This window comes from Artemia franciscana, chromosome 18 (assembly GCF_032884065.1).
Source record: "Artemia franciscana chromosome 18, ASM3288406v1, whole genome shotgun sequence".
Classification (NCBI taxonomy): Eukaryota; Metazoa; Arthropoda; class Branchiopoda; order Anostraca; family Artemiidae; genus Artemia; species Artemia franciscana.
Window position 1 is genome coordinate 20,246,537 of NC_088880.1, and position 18,090 is coordinate 20,264,626.

Consider the following 18,090-nt stretch of genomic DNA (forward strand, 5'->3'; position numbering starts at 1 on the left):
ACTAACCTGGAGCACCAATAATCAAGATGAATATTTGAAAATGGAGTAAATAATGTGATTTTGATGATTAAAACTCGGAAAAGCTTGAAACCATTTATATATGATTATTTGCTGTTTTTAGTTTCATTATTATTTGAACTGTCCTGAATTTGTTAGTTTATACCGACTGGTATTCGGCTGATTCTATTTCTATTTTTTTTTCTCGCTACGGTGGGAAACTTTTTTTCCTCTTTGATTTTTGCTGAATAAAATTAATTCAGTTAGCCTCTTTTATTGTCTATATCAAAATTTCTCATCGTGAGTTATAGAGAGCCTCGATAATGTGTAAAGGTTTAAAAAAAAGTTTCCTTGTGGTTTTGTTAAAACACTATTTTAACTCGGCTAACCTTTGTTTCAAAAATCAAAGCACTTTTTATAGTAAGAACTCTGACGTCATAAATTCCTTGAGGAATGGGGGTCTTGAGATCCTGACAAGCAAATAATTACCAACTGTGTTGATGGTTTGCCCGCAGGACAGACAAGGATTCTCCCTTGATGAAATTGTTCCATCAAGTTATCTATGTATTTTTTGTTTCTTCCCGCCACGTCGTATGAAAGGGGTGATTCTAGGGACTCTGGAGAGAGCTTACTCAATGAAAAATTGATAGATCTTTTGCCTTTTTAATAAAGTTTAAAGGTTGTCTATAAGTGACTTAAAGACAACCAGTCCCCTTTCGTGCCCTCTTCTTCTCCTAGGGACCCCCGCAACTCCCCTTGGCTAAGGATCAATTTTCATATAACTATATTCTCAGGATAGTCCAGAAGTCCAATAAATACGTCTTCGGAGATGACATGATCCACACAGCCCCAGTTTCAAAGGCCCCAAGTTATGCAAATCGCCCATTTTTCTATATACACATAGTTTTTATGACGGGAAAATGGTGGACATGTCTAAGCTTGTACCAAAAAAATATTGCCATCCTCCCCGAAATATTTTTCTGACCCTTAAAAAAATGCACGTAACAAACTAGGTGGTTAACGGGAATCCTGAAAATCACTAAGCTATTGCATTCTGTAATTCATTTGGCTGTGAAACCAATCATGAGCTTGCACTTTCGAACTAATTCCTACAACCAAAGAAACTACAAGATTGGATTGGTTGTTCATTCAGTTCGGTTTATGACTTTGTGACGTTCAGTCATTAAGGTTTATGACATTTCGACCTTGAGAGGTATCGTGATATTAGGCTTTTCCTCCGCGCCCAAGCGAACATGGACGGGTATTTTTGATGTTGATTTTAGCAAGTCATGTGCTTGCGTGATATTGAAACGGCTGTTAACGCTTATGAACCGTATACGTCCAACCTCCTCGATGCTCATATAGTCACTTTACAGCACACCCTGGCAAAACTTTCTTCGTCGGTTCCGAACGATATTGGTCAATTTTAAAGTAAATCGTCAATGCTTGATGCGATATCTAAATTTTGCCTGACATAGAGCCCTTGGATTCCAGATATCTCCTACACTTCCAGTATCCGGGAAAAGGAAATTGAAATTTTGCATTGTTTTTTTGCAGATTTTATTTTCTTTTTTCATCTGAAGCCTCTGTCAAAGGTAACCACCAGCGTCATGTAATCTTGTCAGGGAACTCGTCAGAAACTGGAAGGATGCAATTGAATGTCATACAAGTCATCAACAAGCCCAGTTTCACAAAAATAGCATTGTAACCCAGTCAAATTCACTTCTGTTTCGGTTCATCAGCAATCAGTTAGACACAGCAAGCAAAGCGCAGAATGAGAAAAATTGTCAAAAAACTGAGGCCAATTGTTGAAACTATAATGCTGCTACTGCTGTCGCTTTTATTTTTGACGAAGCTCGATGCTTTGCCAATACCTTTGGACTTATATTAATCTTCCGGGGACAAGAGAGGAAATACGTGTGTATCTAATTAATCCTGATCTGCTTGATCACTATAGAGCCTACCTATTTATTCCTTTTCTAAAACATTTCGTATCACATGTGCAAAACGTTTTGAACTTCACCAGAATGTTTGTCACACCTCATTGTGTTTGTCCCTTCTAAGATTGTTTCAGATAATACAAAGATCATGAAATTGGAGCCTTTGCTGAAGTTATACGGTGATATTCCAACCGAGCTATTCCCCTTAAAGTAAGAACTTGAGCGTCGGTGCAGAAAAAAAGGAATAATTTTCGATCACAGAAAAATCTTCTTTTGCTCTGTCTTCTCTTCGGGAAAGTGACTTCCTTTTTTCCAAATATTTTTCTTTTTGCTGCTATTATGACGCTGCCTGTAAGCTATTCCAGAAATAAGCTTTTCCCCACCTAGAATGCTACAAACTCGCCTAAGAAATTCAACAGGAAAAGAAAGGTTGAGTAGTTTAGGCCTTCTCGCCTTCCACAGGAATATTGATATCTGCCCTGAAAAGGTTGTAGAAATTTTTGCGGGGAAGAAAAGTCGTCGTTTAGACTTTGTTTTGTAAACACTTTACTGAACTTGGCAAAATCTCTTGGTCGACCTTACGAATCTATATGTATATCAATGCTTAGAGTGCTTATATGAAAAAAAAAAAGAACAAAGCCTTAAAAACACAACAGCCTGTGTAGCGGATGCATCTCAGTTCACAACTGGCGGACTGACGGGGTATCGAGCTACGAGATCAGGTCTGATCTTATTAGAGACATTTAGACATAAGTCCAAGGAAGGATATTCTGTTGCCCCCCACCCCCCAACAAAATGTTGGATGCAACCCTGGTTGCACTTTCTCTCGTATGGCTGTGGGTCCTGTTTGGTATCAACAAACCATGTTTTAGGCTAACCCATAAGTCTTTGTTTGAGAGTCTTAGGGAAGGTCTGCACCTTGACACCACGCAACCATAATTTTAGTTTTTTCTTGTGCATTGGGACCCCCTCGGGCAAAGGAATTAAGGACACGTGCTTCGAGCTGATCACAAAGCACTCTTTGTGCCTTATTTTCGAGAGGTCGTGCCCTCAAAAATTTTTTTTTGGAAAATTGGCTCTCCTTGGCCTAGTTACTTACGGCTGTAAGTTTAAACTGATCAGGGAAATATTTCTTCCGTCCCTTTTCAAATCGTATTTCAGGCGAATTTTTTCCTTTATACACTGGGTCCCATTGGCCCAAGTTTGGTTATAAGTTTCAATTCAGTGAACAAAGTATATTGCTCATTTTTGGAGGGTGGGGAAGGGGGATCGTAACCCAACCTGTTTTTGTGCTTCGGGTTCCATGTGGCCCAAGAACTTGTGTGTGTATACCTCAAGCCGGTAGAAAAAAAGTTTTTGGCCTGTTTTCGGGGTCAATTTTTTTTTTTTTTTGGGGGGGGGGGTAAGGCTGCAACCCTAAGATTTTTGTTGGTGTAAAAATAGGGCCCTATTGGCCTAGCAACTAACGGTTTTAACTTTCAACCTCTTTAGAGACAAGTTTCTTAGATCTTTTCAGGCCCCTTAACAACCTCCTAACGAAAGAGTATAGTTCATTTGGTCTAGGGAACGATTCATAAAAGTTTTAAGCCTATCGAACAGCTAATATGAAACCTACCTGCCCTTTATATACTATAAAACATATCTTTAAAACAGCGATAGATTTGTATAATTTAAGGTCCTTGTCCCTGGGGCTCTGTGGGTCAGGTCATTCTTGGGGAATATTAACTGGATCTTGGGGCTATTCTGAGAAAATCCAATAATGATTGGGAACAAAACGAGCACTTAGAGGTGGACTGGTTGCCCTCCAGTCACTTACGACGGTGCGGTCGTAGACTCCAGTCTACGACCAGTCTTCAGACCAGTCCAGTCTTCAGACAAAGTGGCCAGGGGAAAAAATGCCATACGGAAGGCATTTCGCTTTTACTAAATGCTACCGCGCTGACTTTCGAATTTGAAAAACTAAACAGAAAATGGGAGTAAAATTGCAAACTTGCGTTTATACCGTCTTGTGAAAAGAAATGAGATAAACAGTTAGTTGATGCACTGACAGAGAATCTCAAATATGCTATTAATTGATAGCATTATTATATTATTAATTAATAGCATTATATGTATTAATAGCTATTAATGAATTAATTAATTAATAGCATTAACTAATTAATGCTAGAATATTTCAAGAACGACTCTCTAACAAACTTTATATTTCATTTTTAGAATGGTCTGAGTCCTCTTTATACTACTTTGTTTTTAGTATTAACTACCACCTCAAAACCATCCATAATAACTAAGTGTGTCCATTCACGGGATTCAAAGCTCCACTAGTTGTTATCAGGTTCACATTAATTTGTCGGTTTTGGTTAATCTTGGGTGAGTCAACAGTTGCAGGATTAACTACCACCTCAAAACTACATAATGACTAAGTGGATCTGTTCATAGGATTTAAAGCTCAACCAATTGTTATCAGGTTCCCACAAAGTTGTCGTTTTTAGTTGACCTTTCCTTTTTAGGTCAATCTCAACGGCTTTAACTTTGGTATCAGTATTTCCTATCTCATTTTGAAATTCCGTTAAAGTCTAAACTACTGTTCCGTTAAAGTCTACTGTTAATCTAAACTGTTATGAAATAAAAAAAAAAAAAAACAAGTTTTTTCAACTGAAAGTAAGGAACAGCATTAAAACTTAAAACTAACGGAGATTACTACGTATATGAGGGGGTTCGCCCCCTCGTCAATATTTTGCTTTTTACTCTAAAGTTCGTATATTGTTCCAATTCTTTAAGAATGGCCCCTGAATCACAAAGGCCGTTTAATTAATGGCTCTTTTAAAGGTACTAAAAAAAAACTTTAGCGTAAAGAGCGAGGTACTGACAAGGGGGCGAACCCCCTCATATACGTAATATTTTCTGTTCGTTTTAAGTTTTAATGTTACTCCTTACTTTCAGTTGAGAAAACTTGTTTTATTTACTTAATTTCTGATCGTTTCTTAATAATCCTGGGAAATCCTGCGCCCCCTTCATGGGAAATTTCCTTTCCCCATGAAACAATCCTCCAGGGAAAGACTCAGCTACTTAACCCCAACCCTCACAAGAAAAATCCCCCCTGAAGACGTCTCTATACTTCGCAATAACCTATACTATATGTAAACAATGAGGAAAGTTTGTAACTTGCAGCCCCTCCCCCGGGGACTGTGGGAGATTAAGTCATCCTTAAAGACATAGTGATTATATTTTTTAACTATGCTGAACAAAACGGATATCCCAAAATTTTGATCGGGTGACTTTGGGAGAAAATGAGCGCGTGATGGGGCCTACTTGCCCTCTAATTTTTTTTGGTCACTTAAAAAGGGCACTAGAGCTTTTAATTTCCGTTCCAATGAGCCCTCTTGCGATATTCTAGGACCACACGATCACTCATGGGAAAAAAACAATAAAGAAACAAAACAAACAAATGAACACGCATCCATGATCTTTTTTCTGACAAAAAATACAAATGTCCGCATTTTTGTAGGTAAGAGTTTGAAACTTCTACAGCAGGGTTCTATGATACGCTGGATCTGATAGTATGATTTTCCTTAAGATGCTATGACTTTTAAGTTTTCTCAGGCTCGTAACTTATGATGGGTAAGACTAAACTTGATGGGTAAGACTTATATTAGAAATCAGCATAAAAATCTGATTCTTTTGATGTACCAATTGGTATCAAAATTCCGTTTTTTAGAGTTTCGGTTACTTTTGAGCTGAGTCGCTCCTTACCTACAGTTCGTTATCTTGAAATGTTTGATTTCAGTGGGTTTTTTTTCAAGTCTTTTGGGATTTTTGTTTGCATTATAATCAGAATGCTGTTATTTGGGCTAGTTTGTACTTTCTCCTATTTCTGTATCTAATCCTCTTTTCCTCTTTCTTCACAATCTCCAATTTTTGTCTCTCTTCCCTCAATGTCTCTGTAATGTATTCCCTCCCCCTGTTTTCTCTCGTTTTATTTCTTTATTGGATGGAATGGAAGTTTTGTGCTTATTTAACTTCAATTACGTTAATAGGATGTTATTAAGCGTGAAAATATTAAAATTGATAAAAAAAAGGGGACATTCAAATTTTGACGGAATATGAAAAAGACATGCAAAACTCTGGAACCCATATTTTTCCCCGATATAGAAATGAATTTTTTCCTGAAGTTGGAAATAAATAAAAATTCCACATCAAACAAAAAACCTAAAAAAGGACAAAAAACGATTAATTTTAGAGTGAACAAAATTAACTATTATTAGAGATGTGCTGTCACAACTCTCATCCCCGCTCTCTAAGGCTAGATAGTGTCAGGCATGTACCAGAATGGAAGATCTTTAGACCTGTGCCCCCTGTCCTTCGAAAACCACTGGTTTCTCACGATTTCTTTTATATAAGTTCTTGTATTTTTAATTGCCCCCTTCCCCTAAACACGCTCCAGTCTATCTGTATAATTAGTAGCTAACATTATTTATTTATTTTTGATAAAGGGTTAGTTATGATGCAAGTTGGTTTCTTTCCCATGTTCTGGACTATTATTGTCTTGACTTTGTTGTTGAAGAAATAAGTATAATGTTTGACAAAGTATAAACAACTGAATATTTGAAATCCACTATCATAAGTGTGTTTTTATATTAATATAAGTTTTTATGTTTGTCATGACAGCACAAGATTGCTTACACTGATTTTCTTATTGTAGTGTTTGGAACAAGAGCAATTACAATCGAATGATCCGCTGCAAGATGAAAACCAAGTGGAACAGACAAAGTGTGACGGAAAAATTCCAGAGGAAGAAGACCCACAAGGACCAAATTCGCCCAGCGGAAATTCGACTCAAATCATACCGATGTATGGGGGTCGTTTTTCTTTCCCTGGTGGACCAACATTCCCAGGACTGAGGACGGGTGTGGGGGTATCACCAAACCACCAAGGCGATTCTAGTCAGAGACAAATGTTTGCATTTCCAGGTCAATCTGGGGAGTTCCCTTTCTTTCAAATGCTTCCATTTGACTTTGGTCTCCGATTTCCCTATCAGTTTCCACCACCTGTACACGAAAGAGCACCGACAAGTGAAGACGGCAACTCACCTAAGACTTGTAAAGATGGTATCAGTGGACAATCAAGTAAGGTTCCTCCACTTGGTTTAAAGGGTGTTACCGAAGCCAACCGAGATATAGCACAAGCTTTAATAGAGTCGCATTTAGGGCAAGGTTATAGTCTGGGATCGCGAGAAAAACCTTATAAGTGCGATCAGTGCGGTCAGTGTTATAAATACTTATCAGCCTTCTCAAAGCACAAAGAGCAAAACCATACAGCTCGTCTACCGGGTGAAAAGCCGTTTCGTTGTGAAGTCTGCGGAATGCAATTTAAATACTTGAAGTCTTTCAAAAAGCATAGACTCAACCATGCTGTTGAAAGACTGCAGCAGCCTTTCCAACGGACTTCCGGTGAGGAACGGAGTGTACTTGATATGCTTGGGAAAAGCCCTTCAGAACAGTCGCCAGAACAACCAAAACCTTTAGTGACTGGTTCTGCTCCAGGTACCCCCACCCCGATGGCGATGCCAACTGGTGCTCAGCCGCTGCCTTTAAACTCTGCTCAATCTTTGCCTTCCTGTGAAAGCGATGCAACGTCGCCTACCAAGAAAAATGATGATGTTGCAGAAGATTTGACCCAGCCAAAAAGTGTTGAGCAGCCAAATCCTGCACCAGGTCCAAGTCGGACTACAGAGCAGGACTCGACAAGCTTAGAACAGCAAATGTGTATTTGTCCAAGCTGCAAAGGCAGGTTTTATAATGAAGAAAGCCTCAGGATCCATAGCGCCTCATGTCGATCTCAAACGGAAGAAAGACGTTTCCACCCGCATCTGGACCACTCCGGATTTTACGAGATTGTCCGGAGACAAGCCTTAATGGCGGCTAGGGCAGCTATGGATGCAAAAATTCCTGTTAATCCATCCACTGAGGTTAAGCAAAATGCAGTTCCTCCGCCTATAAGTACCCCTAGTGGAGCTACTAATATAGCTCCTAGATATGACAGTACTCCAGAAGAAACAATGGATATATCTGATAGGGAAACATCTGATCCTGATAATGAAGACCAGCAAAATGATCCGAATTGCTTTCACCGATCTCTCAACTTTCCACAGCCTAACTTTAGCTTTCCATCTGGCCCGCCAGGTTCTTCTCACCTACAATTAGCTGTATTTGGTCATCCTCCATTTGGTAGCTTACCACCAGACTATGATCCTGGACGTCCACATTTGTGTCCCTTCTGTGGGAAAGGTTTTAGGGCAAAAGAGAATTTGAAACTTCATATTAGAAAGCATACTGGCGAGAGACCCTTTCAGTGTGGGTACTGTCACAGAGCTTTTGGGGGGAAAAGTGATATGAATCGTCACGTTAGAATACATACAGGGGAACGCCCTTATCGTTGCGATGCATGCGGTAAAACCTTCGCCCGGGCGGATTACCTGTCAAAGCATTTATCTACGCACTTAGCCTAATGGTGCAACAGTTTTCCATAAATAGAGCACCTCTAAGTTTCATCTGTGATTATTTCGGAAAGAAAAAATTATCCCATGCAATCTTTAGTTTTTTGTTATTTCCCCCTCCACTCTATTTTTTGGTATCTCCAAATTTGTAATGTTTCTGTGATTTTGGCGTTTGCTTCTAAAGCCGCAACTTTTTGTTGCAATCTGTTTCCTTTGGTTCTAAACTGCAGAGCAAGCTTTAAGTTTGCAGAATTGCAACCGAGTTGCTCCAAATATGTGAGATAAATATGCGAGTTGTGCCCTCAAGAGAAAACTTACATTTTCTGTGATATGAGGAAAATTATCCAGTGACAATAAATTCTTGTATCCTAAAGGATGAAGAGGAAGAAAACCCGGTTTGAAACTGCCCAGTTGCTAAGCAACTTTAAATTAAAAGAGGTATGCTCTGAAAAAAATACGAAGTACAATGAAGTTGAAAAGCGTAATATTTAATTTTTACTAAAGTGCCAATATTTTACTAATCCAAGATGTAGTGACAGTTTAGATAGTTATGCTTTACAATTTTGGACACGTTGAACATTCAAACACACAAAATTGCGAATTTTAAAAATCAAAATCTTTGCGCCTTTGGTGATGTGTGTCTGAAGACACATGACTCTTTTTCATTTTGTCTCCTTTTTTTAGTTTTGTGTTTTAACACCAGGAGCGCGAGTGAAGCTTCAGTATTTTGTTTATCTTCTTTAGTGTTGTGCGCGAAGAGGAGCTTTTTTTGAATCACAAAATGGCCTTGAAAAAAATGTTTATTTTTATGAGGAAAAAAAAGTTTATTTTGGCATGATCTCGTATCCATTCGCTAAAACCTGGTGCTTCTTGTTTGTAAAATTCGAGTGACTATTTAATGCATAATGTGTTCGTTTTATATTTTTTGATTTATTCTTTTGTCAGTTTTTTTTTCTGTTGTTGCTTTCTTTTTGTGTGTGTGTATAGTTTTTTTTTTTTTTTCTCAATTTTATGCGGATAGTGGGGCGGAGGACTTCGATATCTTGTAAGGAATTGTGCAAGCAATGAAGGGTTGTGCATGTTTTCTTCTTCTTTTTTTCTTTTTTTTAGTAATGTACCTGTTGTGGTGCAATTAGATAGTCAGTAATGTAAATGGTGTCGAATGTAACATGCACAAAACTTCAAGTACCTCCGGTTAACGAATCATGCGCTTACTCCAAAAATTGATAAAATCAAGAACATAATTTTGCATAAAAAGTACCTGTAGGACTGCTGCTAAAAGCATTAACCGTCCATAAGAACCCAAAGTGCTTAATAAACCAGAGGGAAAATTAAAAAAAGAAGTGTCCGTAATTATTAATTGTATTTCGTTTCACATCTGAATTAACAGATCTTAAACAAGAAGGAAATATTTTTCTCTTCAACAAAGAAATTCTGCTCTGTAATACAAAAAGGATTTGTCAAATGAAAAGTTTATGTTGGCATGTACGATATAATAAAAAGATAAGATAGTCACCTAAATCTATGGTCCCTTCATCCCTTTTTTGATGTGAGTGACCATGTATCTATTCTCTTTTCTCCTTTTTATTCTTTTTAAGAAGTTATCTCGAAGTTCCCTATTTTTAGCCTAAGGTGATAATTAAAGATATTTAAGTGAAAAGAAATTAGGAATGCGAAAGATGTTAAAAAAAAGCCCAAAAGGAGAGTCTTTTTTATTTAAGTCTCACATCATACTAGCATTAGATGAGCACTGGGTGTCTGGCCGTTTTCTAGTATTGTAGCCGTGTTGCGTGCCAAACTAGTCATATAAATAAATATTCAAAATATAAATAAAGATAAAGGGTTAAAGTGTATGCTTATACTCCTGAAAGGGGGGGGGGGGTTCCCAGGATAAACCTTCGGAGCCAAAATTACGCTTTTTATGTCTTTGGCTAATGGTGGTCAGCTCCAACCCACATTTGTTTGAACTCATTTTTTTAGACTGCCTTGAATCATTTCCATTCAAACTGCCCATGAACTTTCTTAGACTTTTTAATACAGTTTTTAACGAATGGCCACATCATTTCTATTGTACAACAGACTGTGTGATATTTTTATTTTGACCAAGAATGTGTGCTCTGAGCACTGAACTTTTGTGAAACCGGTGATAAGCTTCAAAAGATTTCTAAAATCTGGTGTTGTATTGCGTTGATTTTATTGCCCAATTGATTATGGTGTTAAATTTGTTGTAATTGATATAGTTTATAAGTCTTTCTTTTAGTAATGGATATTAATTTAATTAAATTTTAAACACTTCAGAAAATTAACTAATCAATTGATTCGTTTTACGGAACTAACCTAGAAATAAAACTAATTCAAGAGAAAAAAACGTTTTAAAAATGATTTAATTCAAAAGAGATTGGACAAAGCGCATGATTCGGTTTCAGACTTTTAAAGAAGTATTTACATCTGTGCAATGTTCTTTTTTAACTTAGTTTTCCTGTGTATGAGGCTAAAATGGCCTAACACAAGAATAATCTAGAAGGTTTGTCTACATTGCCACTTTTTTAAGGGAATTTCTGGTATGTGTCAGGGTTGACACATTAAAATGTCTTAAGTGACATTTATCGACGCTTTTAATTATCAAATTTAAGACTAGGTTTAAACATTTTTAGCTTAAATCTGGTTTTAAGGAGAATCCGAGTTTTATAAATCTAATTAAGAAGGGTCAATTTCAACCTATAAAAATGAAACTAATCGTTTAGAGACCGGAAAGCTCCGTGGAACAGATATTGTATTGAAGTCGTAAGCTTTTAGTGCCAACCCTGATAGTCACAACTGGGGGACATAATTTTGGTTTTTCGTAACACTTGCTTTTTTCTAGTTTTGTTTTATAGGTTATCCAAAGCAACTCTATAGACACCTTGAAAAACTGGTTTGGGTTATTTATTTTCATTTCAAAATTCAATTTTTTCGGTATGATTGTAGTTTTTAAATGCTAGAGCATATAGCATTTTCTACTGGGCTGCCTAAAGATAACCTTATGAAGAAATTTGATGTTCCTCGAAAATTGTAGGATTAGATTTTTTTTTGTGCAAGATATCCAAGTGTTCGAGTATTGGAGAAAAAGGCCGGAAAGGTATTATATCATAGTGTCATAGGCACTCTAAAGATAATTTTGAACGGGTCTTGATTTTGCTTGAAACACTTCTCTGGGACAAAGATTGTTGAGAAACAGCCTAAGGCAATAATGTCGGCTCTTTGTCCCAGTGGAGTGGCAAGAAAGTGCGAAGCACTCTAAAATTTGCTAGGATGGTATGATTTCATATTTTGTAATAATCTAGGCCTAGTTTTAGCTTCTTAAGGGTGTACTGTCAGTGTTTTTTTGTTTGTTTTTTTTTTCATTTTTGTACGTGATGAATAACATCGAGAGCCTAAAGCCGTCCTTGATTATCCGGAGCTGTGGGCTGCATACCGCCCCAGCTCAAGCCGGAAAACACGGCTCATTAACTTGCTTAGTCTGCAGAGCTTTGAACTTACTTTACTCGGGTTTAGACCTCGACATGCAGTACTCCATACTGCCACAATTTTTCGGTTCAGCCATCCACCGATTAGTTATAATAGGGCTTTGATAAGTTTCTTTGTGCTGGTTGCCATAGCATGCCAGGGGCAAAGTAAATATTGCATTGCCGGTCCCGGCGGACTTGGTGTTGCCATGTAAGCTGGCAAATAGTTGGACAGTTTGAAAATAGTGCCCGTCTGGGTTGCATACCGCCCGACGCGCTTCGGTTTCAAAATAAATTTTAAGCCAGTTCATTGCGCTGACAACTGCGTATTCAAGAGAACTGTTTGTTTTTTTTATGTTTTATGACCCCTTTTATAATCCTCTAATGCTTCAGTAGTTTCTGATCAGTGTTGCTGCAGGTTAGCTGCTTACCGCTGACCTGCATTTAGTTAGTAGCTACTGTATGTCTTAAGTGGTTACACCGCTTGCTTGCTTCATTCATTAGGATTTGGTGTTGTACTCTGGGTTATTAATTACCCTCCCTTTGTAAGGCAATTATTTCGAGTTCCTTCTCACTGACTACTTTCTGCATTTTGTAATCAATACTATGTTGAGTACGAAACTGTTGGGGTGTAAATCATTCTTTTTTCTTTTTTTAGCTTGACTTTAGTTCACAAAAAACTAGATTATTTTGTTACATTCCATTTTTGTTTTTATTTTGTTGGTTTTTTTTTCCTTTGGCTACACTAGATTTCGGAGTAAAATTTCCAATCTGCCAAGTCAACGTTTGAAGGAACTCAAGCTGCATCAACACTAGTTTATATCCTCTCATATCCAGTTTAGTTTTCAGTTAAGGATTCCAAAGAGTCTTAGAATTTCATATTTCAAATATTCATGTGTTGCCATTTCTGGTTAATATTGGAACTTCTATAAAACGGTAATGTGGGTGGGATTAAACATTGTTAAGCAGTTTCTTTCATTGCCACAATATTTCCACTGCTGGTTTTCCGTTTCTCCTCGTACTTACAGTTGTATTTTGACAGGTACGGCGTGCCATCGAAGTTCTATGGGATCAGATCTTTAGTGTCCAAGTTATCTTTAAGTAAATTGTGATTTACATATTTTACGTCATAATTTTTTATATATATATATATATATTGCACTTAATTGAAACTTTCTGTAACAAAAACTAAGGTAATAGATTTATTTTGGGTTTGTTCAGGTTTGTGTGAACCCCTAATTTATTGTGATTGTTGATTTCAACGAATATTGATATCGTTTCATAAAAGGGACGGCCTACCTTTATAATAATTTAAAAGATATACTTTGAGTTCATATGCAATATAGTTTATAACGTACATCTAATTGCGATTGGAATTGTCTAGATTTGCGGCAATCCTTCTACGTGATTATGTTTTAGATTATAATCAATTACGATCTAATGTTATTATCTAAGTTTTTCTCATTTCAAGAACCGAAATTGTTGTTTTTCACTTAGAAATAATTTTTGTTGTTTTATTTTTCAAAGACTGAGTTAAGAAGAGCTCACTAGAAAAGAAGCTTCTTTGAAAAATAGCAAATAGGTCTGATCCAGTCTCTGAACTATCTCTCTGTATTACTAAGAAGACTGCCTAGAAAAGATAATTAGAAATTTTGTTTTGATTTAAAATGTATTTATTCAAGAAAGACATTTTGATCATGAAAATAGAACATTAGAATTGTCTTGCTTAGTTTTTGAATCTGCAGCTTTTTGATGATTAGTCGACTCGATTGGATTTATTGTTTTTCTTTTTCTTTCTTTCTTTCTTCAGAAATATGCATTTAAAAAAAATAACGATAGAAGTTAGAAACAATATGTTAATGAAAAGTGAAAATAGAACTCCTTGTCTTTAAATTTGGAGTAAATTTGCTCTGGTTTTATTGCTCTTATACATTTGATTCTTTAAGACTATGGTCGGTTTTAGAATGACCTAAATCGCTTTTAATTTTAATTTTAGTAGAGGATTTGTTTATGTCTCTCTCTTCACGCTAGCAAATTAAAACTGCTGTTTGGTTTTCATTCAGTCCTAAATTATCTTCATTCAGCATTCGATACTATACTACCCAAGTTGAAGAGATTTAAGTTTTTATTTCAAAACAATTACATTCGAAATTTTATTCCATAAATACAGCTGTATTTTTACAATGAAGTAGAAAAAGCCTTGTCTATGGGAATAAATTTCGTACTCTTTAAAAACCATGCTTTAAGCAAGGTCTCTGACTAAAAACATTCCTGTAACAATGACTTTTTTAGACACATTTTAGCTGGCTGAAAAATTTGGTGACAACCCGGTGCTTAAGTTTTAGGCTAAAAAGAAACAATAAATCCTTTGAGAGTCGACTGTTTATTCGTTTTTGGGCAGAATGGCACGCCGTATTATATCGACTTTGCTATATAGACAAGGCAACAGTTCTGATCTACAAATGACAGTATAGATGGCTTAATCGTATCACACAGTTCGACAAGCCATAGATCTACACAACGCATACTTTTTTGGCTCCACGTATCCACTACTAAATTCCCGGTTCTATACACGTGCCGCCACACGTCATCACGTACTGCTTGAACGTTCTGATTACGTCAGGTTTTTGTGTTCACGGTTTTGCCCTTTTGTTTTAAATATTGGATTTTTAAATATTTATTTAAATTTATAATAATCTTAAAATATTGGTGCATATAAACCCACTGATTGATTGATGATGGTCTATTGCAATTTGTTGTACAATTTACAGTTTTGTGTAATAAACAGCATCCACAGGAATGGGAGAGGGGTTTTTCTTATTTAAAAGTAAATGCTAAATCGAACTCTAAGACGGCAGCTTCTTCTATATTTCTGTGAGTTTTGTTCGACTTTTCCTTCTCCTACTCCCATGTTTAGTATTGCAGAATAAAATGTACCAAAACATTTTTTTTTTTTTAGACATGCTTCTGAACAGAATTGAACCTTGGATAAACTTGTAAGTAAATTTGTAGACCATATATTTATTTAAATTTTCAAATAAAACGTTTCTTAATCATTCCCTAGCATTAAATTTTAAGTAATTTTTATCTCATGCTATTATTTACATATGACATTTCATATGTTAAGGGATATTTTCGCGAACTTCATTTAAATTTGGTTTCCTCGTAGTCCCACTCTATAAGAAATTGCAGTTCTATAACGTATAATCTATTTACGAATTAGAATAGCATAGATGGATCATAGTAGTTCCAATAAACCACGTGCTAATTAAAATTAAAATCGTGTATCCTCTCTTGAAAATAATATTTAGAAAATAGCACATATTCGAGGCAATTGAGAACCTGAGAAGACTGGGGCGTCGAGAATAACTTATTCTTAACCTACTCCTCTCTCTTTAATTGGAATTTCTATTTAGTAAAAGTGATACTGATCCCATTTAAAGTTCTGACCCTGGGAGTCTTTCCCCATCCCCATTCCTCAATTGAACGGCCCTGCTTATTTCTGTAATAAAGTAGGGCTGTTAATTTAATTGCCTAAATTCATCTACTTATTGCTGTTCAAGTTGTTTCAGTTATGGTTTTTAGGAGCAGGAATAATCGAAAATTCTAGTAGTTCTTACAATCGAAAAAGATATTAGGCTGTATTTGAAGGGGTTGTGCTGTTCTTTTGCGGTTGCTTTAGCTTGAAAAAAAAGATCCAAGGTAAATTATTGCTCTAGATCCTCGATTCTCAATGTGCACCTTAGGACCAGCCTAGTGGTCTTTAAGGCCTATTCAACTTGAATGTGTGCTCGGCGTTTGAACGGAATAGTTTTATTCCACTTGGCCAGGCTATTAAAGTTATAGACATCATGGGAAAAGTTGAAACAAAATTATAAGAAACTCAGTTTTAGATTACTTCATGTGAAATCTACATTCAGCTTCAAACTGATAATATATAACCCCAAAATTGCTTTTGGTTTATGAATTTTTACCATAATCACCTTGTCAGCATAAAGTTTGTTTTCTAATTCGAGCTTGTTTTCGAGAACTCAAGGTTCAATATGATTTAAGAAAAAAAAACAAGCTCATTTAATAAGTGCTATTCGCTGGATTCCATGAACCAATTTTATAGCAACATTAATACTCTCTCATCAATAATGAAGGATGAACATTTCAAAGGTTCATAAGTTCAGTTCATTTTAATATTGAGTACAAATCTCGGATATTCTCGAAGGACTAAGAAGTCTGCGTCTGAATTTTTACTCATAAAAACAAATAAAGTTGATTTTTGCTTTTTTATACGAAAATTTACCCTTGTTGACCCAAGGGAGTGGGTTTATCACTGACACCATAGTTTATTTTAAAAACATCGTGTTCTTCAAAATTATGCGAACAGGTAATATAATTATTTTCTTACATATTGATATGGCCATTCTTAAAAATTCGCTGCTTTCAACTACGATTGTGTCTTAGCATAATTTTAGATCTAAAAAATCGAAAAGTAAATACGAATGAATAAATGGCCGTTAAGTCTAATTCGAAGAGCAATGGGAAAGCATACTCATATAGTGCTTCTATAGATTGCCTGCCTCGAGAAAAAAATGAGACGTTTTCCGTTTTCCTAATTATACAAGAGAGTATATATATATATATATATATATATATATATATATATATATATATATATATATATATATATATATATATATGGCAAATATCTGCTTTTTGAATATGACAGTCAAAATTGCTTACGAAAATCCGTGATCACTTTTTATTACGTGTTTGTTCTTGTGCACACGTGCAGGTATACAGTTATTTGCAACAGAGGAGGTGTTTTTAGGCCCGATGTCTTGACTATGAGGTGCTAAGTTAGTGCCTCAGACTAGATCCGCCCAAAAGGTATAGACCGGTGTTGTTAATATTAGAAATTCGGAAGATGGGTGTTCTTTTTTATATTGGGACAGAATTGATAATATCTCATGAATTGTGACATAGTTCTGACCACTGTTTTAAAGTTTCGGTATTAATTGTTTCTCCTCGTTAGAGGAGTGCGCCTTTACAATAACACTTCTCAGTAGGCGAAAAGCTTTTTGTAAGTTCTTATCGAAACTTGAAATCTGCTGTTGTTCTGACTAAAGTGTATTTTCAGCTGTTTCATTTTTCTTGAATTTTAAGAGAAAAGAGAATAAAGTTAACTAATTCGTAAGCTCGTTTATTTATTGACGAGATATTATAAATTCTGTCCATTTAATCTCATTGTTTTAAGTTTTTTGTCAATCAGTTTTGCTAAAAAACAATTTTTGGGTTTTAAGAATTGTTTCTATATAATTTGGGATCAAAATTGATAATTTTATTATATTTGGCTGTTTGTACTTTGTACAATTGGACAAAAGTCGTGTTTTTTTTCTAAATTGCTGAGTTTTTTCAGTATTGCCCTGTTTTGGATAGCAGTTACTGATTAGATATTAATTAAGAAAATTAAAGTGAGCCCGCTGCCATTTCTTACAAGTGCATGGTTTTGTTGACATGTGATACAGAGCATTGAATTTTCAATCATAATAAAATGTTTGAAAAATTTTATTATGTGTATTCTTTTTTTAGCCGACAAAATTTTAGATAGTATCGTAATTCAAATGCTAGTGAAGATGTGGCCAAGTAATGTACTCAGGCATTTCCACCCCGTAGTCTAATCTTCCCCCTCTCTCCCTCTTTCTTTTTCTCTCCCCCTCTCTCTCTCTCTCTCTCTCTCTCTCTCTCTCTCTCCTCTCTCTCTCAGTCTCCCTCACTCTCTCTTCATCCAATGAAAGGTGCAGAAAAAACTGAAATTAAAGAAAATAAGGATTAGAGGCATCGTAGAACATGTCAAAGAAATTTTTATGAAGGTATTAGTTTAAAAGAAGATTAATTTTGTCAGTATCCCCATAATAGACACTGTCCCATGAAATAGGAGAAACTGGATCGTTTATTTATAAATAAGAATGTAATTGGATTGACTTTTCTACAAATTATTTGAACTTAGACTTACTTCCTTTTAATGCTAAGGTTGCATAGGGCAGCAACAGAAGTTCCATATATAAACTTGTCCTGAGTATTCGACTAGAAACTCTCTCCCCAGGGGATTTCTAATAGTCAGGGATCCACACGAGAGAAATATACATATTTAAGGATTTGGGTGATCAGCAAGCAGCACAAG

General features: G+C 35.9%; 1 protein-coding gene across 2 annotated transcripts in view; it reads left to right on the top strand.

The window, feature by feature from the left end:
- LOC136038730 (zinc finger protein 628-like) overlaps positions 1-17,477 on the top strand; it is a 112,976-nt gene extending 95,499 nt beyond the window's left edge. For both annotated transcript variants that reach the window (XM_065722076.1, XM_065722075.1), the window contains exon 4: positions 6,637-17,477. In XM_065722076.1, the coding sequence (XP_065578148.1) occupies positions 6,637-8,442 (1,806 nt within the window). In that variant the 3' untranslated portion in view covers positions 8,443-17,477. The remainder of the gene's footprint in view (positions 1-6,636) is intronic.
- The last annotated feature ends 613 nt before the right edge of the window (positions 17,478-18,090 follow it).